The sequence below is a fragment of the Myotis daubentonii genome, chromosome 4 (genome assembly GCF_963259705.1).
Source record: "Myotis daubentonii chromosome 4, mMyoDau2.1, whole genome shotgun sequence".
In the NCBI taxonomy this organism is placed as follows: domain Eukaryota; kingdom Metazoa; phylum Chordata; class Mammalia; order Chiroptera; family Vespertilionidae; genus Myotis; species Myotis daubentonii.
Window position 1 is genome coordinate 110,603,776 of NC_081843.1, and position 6,382 is coordinate 110,610,157.

Consider the following 6,382-nt stretch of genomic DNA (forward strand, 5'->3'; position numbering starts at 1 on the left):
GTCATTTTTTTTGTTTGACAGTCTAAGGGAAAAGAGGTCAGTGCCCCTGACTAAATAGCATTGTGACACATGGTTTGAAAATCAGTTATTAGACTATACCTTGTAATTTTTGTCCTGTGTTAAAAGATCCAAATAAAACCTTGTGAACTAGATCATGTCTTTTATAGTAGCATCATAAAAATGTCCATGTGCTTTAGAAGGTATTTGTGTATCTCATTTAAGCCTCACAATGAATGTGTGATAGAAATGAGCAAGTAGTATTATCCCCTTTTCTACTGCATCTGACAAGGGCAGAAATCCTATATAATAAAAGCATAATATGCAAATTGTCCCCTCGACCAGGAGTTTGACGAGGGGGTGGGGCTGGCTGGGGGAAGGGAGTGAGGCCCAGGCTGGTGATGGCAGAGGCAGGTGGCTGGGGAAGGGAGTACCTGGCCGGCAGCCGCTAGGAAACCTACCAGTGCATGAATTTCATGCACTGGGCCTCTAGTGTTAAATAATCTACTCAACTCACATGGCTAGTTAACAGGTAAAGCCAGAACTAGAACTGAGATTCTTTGACTACTAATTGAGTCTCTTGTTTACAATATCAGACTAAGTCTTGCGTAGGTCAAAGTAAAAGTGATGTCACAGATGCTAGGAAGAGATGGTTGTTTCACCTCTGGTTCCTAAACAGGACATTTACTAGTACACGCTCTACAGAGTAGACTGGTACATCCGATATTCCTCGAAATAACATCACAGTGCAGTTTTCAATATTGTTCAAATGTGAATCATAACCAGAAAGTAGTTTAGTAACCACATGATTTGCCTTGGACTCTGATGGCTGTTTTAACTAACATAAATGGTTGAGCAGTTGACACAGTTTGCTTTATAACTCACAATGTGTATTTCCTATATAGGATCCATTCTGGAACAGAATGAAGAAGCCACTGCACCTTTTGGATTGTTTACATGTACTATTGACCAGATATGTTGAGAATCCTAGTCAGGTTTTAAATTGTGAGAGGTAACTATGAATTAGATATTGCATTATTAAATGCTTCTAATAAATACCTAGATAACAAATTTGGAGAGAATGGGGAAAGATACTGTGATTATAAAGAAGTATAGGAGATTTAAGCTCTTTTTATGTTGAGAACTATTTGAATGATACTAATCAGCATATATGAAAGAAAGGTTAGAGTTTTTTACCATTTTTCAACCTGTATCTTAAATTCTTTCTACAAGTGAAAGAATATAATTTATGAACTACTAATAAATTCCTTCTGCTTTGAATTATTGACCAAGGACAGTTTAATTATGACTTTGTGATATTATTGGCCATTTTAAGGTATATTTGTTTGAAAGGCCAAAAGACTATAAAAAATACTCATTTATGGAATCATCCTTTACTGCCTCTTAGTTATAATCATCTTTAAAAGAAAAATGGTGGTTGTGTGGTAATCCACCTACCCCCTGAGTTTCCTTATGTGTTTGCCATTTACTTAAATGGCATGATCCTTGCGCTTCTGTGGGGGAGGTGGGTAAGGTTAGCAGAAGTTGGAGGGAAGGAATGTGTGTAAATGCACAGAGTTGATGCGGTGTCTTCGCCTTGCAGGAGAAGATTTACAAATCTCTGCCTGGATGCTATTTGTGGTTACCTGGTTGAGCTACAGTCTATGAGCCCGTCAACAGCAGTACAAGCCATCACGGGGAATTTCAAGTCTCTTCAGGCTAAATTAGAACGGCTTCATTAATTATCTTAATGTATTTTTATCCACATGTTTTGACCTGTAAAATAAAATCTCAGCGTGGTTTAGATATCAAGTGCTCTAAATCTAAGAAATTGAGAACAGTTTTAATAGAAATGTGTTTTCAATAGATGGCTAGTGTCTACAAACAACACATTTACCAGATGAATTATTTTTTACTACTTTGTTTTATAATGAGGTTAAAAAACAATTGAGGTTAAGATTTTTATCTTCTTATTTCCACAGGGATAGGAAATATTTAGAAACTCTTAATTTGAATTTTACTGCAGGCAGAAATTTTGAATTTACAATATTCATTTTTAAGTTAGTCCAAAGATGTTGATAGCAAAATTTAGATAGGCTAGCTGAGCAGGCCATTCGCATAACACTGGATTCTGCAACAATCCTTAAATAGGCACACACACACACTCTCTTTAAAGTTTATTAAGGTTTGGGTTTATCCTTGGAAAGAAATTTACTCCAACTACTAATTTTTTCAGTTACAATCCTTGAAGATTAATATATACCCCCTTGTTTTTTGAGCAGGTGATAAACTTGTAAATAATGTTCTGTCTTGAAAACCTATACAGGGAGGTTCTGTTTTTCCTAGCGTCTACCTAGTTCAGTGATGGCGAACCTTTTGAGCTCGGCGTGTCAGCATTTTGAAAAACCCTAACTTAACTCTGGTGCCGTGTCACATATAAAAATTTTTTGATATTTGCAACCATAGTAAAACAAAGATTTATATGTTTGATATTTATTTTATATATTTAAATGCCATTTAACAAAGAAAAATCAACCAAAAAAATGAGTTCGCGTGTCACCTCTGACACGCATGTCATAGGTTCGCCATCACTGACCTAATTCTTTGGCCTTGTGACTACTGACTTTATTAGAATAATGGTTCTCAAATAGTGTGCACCAAACCAGTACATCAGCACATCCGGGAATTCGTTACAAGTTCAGATTATTGAGCCCATTCCCAAACCTGCTGAATCCATAATTCAGGGAAGCCCAGCACTCTGTAACCAGCCCTCTGGGCCTGCAGCACGTCAGGCTGAACCACTGCATTACAGGATGCAGCTAGCTGCCGGATTGTGCTTCCTATCAGTCCTCCCCCTGCCTCCCCCATCAGTAACCACACCCACGAGTTTACCCAAGGCACAATATGTAAAGCAGAGTTGTTAGTAATGTAGTTTTTAGGCTTTAAGAAAATTGGAATAACTAAACCAGGTGCCCCAAAGTCATGGCAACGACGAGGTAAGAGAGGACCAGGACTAAGACACAGACTCCTCTCCTCACGTTTATGCTACCAGGAATGTGATTGCCTTCTTTCTGTTGTCACTAATGCATGTCTAACAATTTTTAAAATATATTGTGGAAATATTTTTCCTTCCACTTTTATTTTCCCCCCAAGATCATGAGTTGTCCTTCACATATTTATTCTCTTAGAATTTAGCTCCCTTTCTCCTATAACCTCTAATTTATAATATTTACTAGAATGTTAAAATATACAACTACCTCTCATATTTTTTAGATTTTCAATTAAATTTTTCAATGTGGATAATGAATGTATGAATACTTGGTTCATTTTGTAAATTCAAGATTCTGTCATGTCTACTTAAACTGAAAGTCTCTTAATCACTATGCTATGAGCAAAGGTGTGCGTAAATGCCATTCCCTCTATGGTGTTGCCGAATCTGCAGTCACTTGCTACTCAACGACAGGACCAAGGACCAGCAACACTGGCCTCATCTGCATACACTGCCCCCTGCCCTGAGTCAGAATCGACATTTTAACAAGATTTCCAGGTGGTTCGTAATACATTAAAGTTTGAGAAATACTGCTCTAAGCCATGCTTTTCTTTAAGTTCGTAAAGCATGTTCCTTATTCATTGCTAGTTAAATATTCATCTGTCTCCTCACCAAACCTGTGATATTCTTGAAGGCAGGAAATATATATTATTTTTTGTATTCTAACCACTGGTACTAAAAACTAATTGCCTGCCCTAGTCAGGTTGGCTCAGTGGATAGAGCGTTGGCCTTCGGACTGAAGGGTCCCAGTTTTATTCCTCGTCAAGGGCACATGTCGGGGTTTCGGGCTCCATCCCCAGTATGGGGTGTGCAGGAGACAGGCAAGCAATGATTCCCTCTCATCATTGATGTTTCTATCTCCCTCTCTTTCTTTCTGAAATCAATAAAAATGTAAGAAAACAAAACTAATTGCCCATTTTAAAAACATTTTTTTGCCCTGACTGGTTTGGCTCAGTGGATAGAGTGTCGGCCTGTGGGCTCAAGGGTCCCAGGTTTGATTCCGGTCAAGGGCATGTATGTGCCTTGGTTGTGGGCACATCCCCAGTAGGGGCCATGCAGGAGGCAGCTGATTGATGTTTCTCTCTCATCGATGTTTCTGACTATCCCTCTCCCCTCCTCTCTGTGGAAAAATCAATAAAATATCTATTTAAAAAAAAAAAAACATTTCAGCTCGGCCTGCATGGCTCAGTGGTTGAGTGTTGAATTATGAACCAGGAGGTTATGGTTCCATTCCAGGTCAGGGCACATGCCCGGATTGCAGGCTCAATCCCAGAGTGGGGCGTGCAGGAGGCAGTTGATCAATGATTCTTTATCATTAATGTTTCTCTCTCTCTCTCTCTCTCTCTCTCTCTCCCCCTCCCTCTCCCTCTCTCCAAAATCAATAAAAAAAATTTAAAATTATTTTTTCAGTCTTACAGGGCACATTGCTAACCTACATTTCCCAACCTCCCTTGCAGTTAGGTGTGACCACAGAATTAAGTTCTCTCCAAAGCAACATAAGCTGAAAAACTGTTATTTCTGGGCCCAGGTCTTGAGACTGTGCACGCTCTCTTTCTCCTTCCCTTGGGCTGGAAGCCTCTATGGCCGACTTGGTTATGCACCAAGACTCAGAAACCCAGACAAGCCCTCCGCAGCCATTTCTGTACTGTGTCATCTAGACTTAGCCATTGCTGGCCAATCCCGGAGAGAACCTCTTACCCAAACTGCATCATTTGTGTGTTCCCTCCAAGAGATTTGCAATTTTGAACTGAGACAGAAGCTGAGAATAACTGCAGCTGAGTCGCGTTAATGGCAAAGCTCTAAAGGTACACCGTGCATCACAAGAAACACTAGCCCCACGTGGCTATTTGAATTTCATGACAATAAAACAAAAAATCCAGTGTCTCAGTTGTACTAGCTACATTCCAGGTGCTTGATATCATTTGTAGCTTATGGCTGTGTATTGGACAAGCAGACATAGAACATTCTCATTGGTAGACGTTTCCACTGGACAACGCTGCTCTAGGGAGAACACCCGTCTTTCCTAGTCCCCGTCCTGCAAAAAGGCTGGTTGGTGAAACCATTCCTTGGAACCTGTGGGATTCACCAGGATCTCCACAGCAAGCATGTCAGACTCAAAAGCTAACATGGGCCAAGTCAACATGGGGGAGAATCATTGATAAAGCCTGCAACCCAGGCATGTGCCCTGACTAGGATTCAAATCTAGACCTCTTGCCCTGACCGGTTTGGCTCGGTGGATAGAGCGTCGGCCTGCAGACTCAAGGGTCCCGGGTTCGATTCTGGTCAAGGGCATGTACCTTGTTTGCAGGCACATACCCAGTGGGGAGTGTGCAGGAGGCAGCTGATCGATGTCTCTCTCATCAATGTTTCTGACTCTCCCTCTCCCTTCCTCTCTGTAAGAAATCAATAAAATATGTATTTTTTAAAAATCTTGACCTCTTGGTTCATAGGCTGATGCTCAACCATTGAGCCACGCCAGCTGGGCTCCCATTCTCTTAAGAGTTGGTATTCTCCACTACATTCTTACTCATCAGAATATATTATAGAGCGGTGAGCCCTGGCCTGTTTGGCTCAGTTGGGCGTCATCCCGTGCACCAAAAGGTTGCTGGTTCAATTCCCCATCAGGGCACGAGCCTGGGTTTCAGACTCAACCACTGATAGGAGGCATGTAGGAGGCAGCTGATTGATATTCTCTCTCACATCGATATTTCTTTCACCCTCTCCCTTACATTCTCTCTAAAAATCAATTTAAAAAATAGTTTTTAAAAAGGGAGAGTGCAGCCCTAGCCGGTTTGGCTCAGTGGATAGAGCATCATAGGCCTGCGGACCAAAGGGCCCTGGGTTCGATTCTGGTCAAGGGCACATACCTCAATTGGAGGCTTCACCCTTGGCCCAGGCCCTGGTCGGGCTCGTGCAAGAGGCAACTAATTGATGTGTTTCTCTCACATCGATTGATAGTTCTGTCTTTCCCACTCTCTTCCACTCTCTCTAAAGGATCAACGGAAAAATATCCTCTGGTGAGGATTTAAAAATAAATAAATAGGGGTTGGGGTTGGCGGGAGAGGTCAATGGGGTAAAAGGGAGACATATGTAATACTGTATGTAAGACTTTAAACAATAAAGAATTAGAATAATGTAAATAACGTGTTTAATTTTAAAAAGAGAGAAATTTCTTTTTTAAAGAAAAGGGGAGAGGTGAGCTTCCAGGGAGGCTGAAGGAGAGGCCGAGGCTTAGGAGCTGCAATCCTCGCATTGGGCTTCTGAACCAGGCCCCTAACTGCACCTCCAGATGCACCTGCTTCGAATCGAGCTGCTCTGTTTAAGCCTTAGCTCAGC

The 6,382-nt window shown here is 41.1% G+C and overlaps 1 protein-coding gene across 2 annotated transcripts in view; it reads left to right on the forward strand.

The window, feature by feature from the left end:
• Positions 1–3,585, forward strand: part of NUP155 (nucleoporin 155) — a 52,238-nt gene extending 48,653 nt beyond the window's left edge. For both annotated transcript variants that reach the window (XM_059694919.1, XM_059694918.1), the window contains 2 exons: positions 903–1,009; positions 1,601–3,585. In XM_059694919.1, coding sequence (XP_059550902.1) covers positions 903–1,009; positions 1,601–1,739 — 246 coding nt within the window. In that variant the 3' untranslated portion in view covers positions 1,740–3,585. The remainder of the gene's footprint in view (positions 1–902; positions 1,010–1,600) is intronic.
• The last annotated feature ends 2,797 nt before the right edge of the window (positions 3,586–6,382 follow it).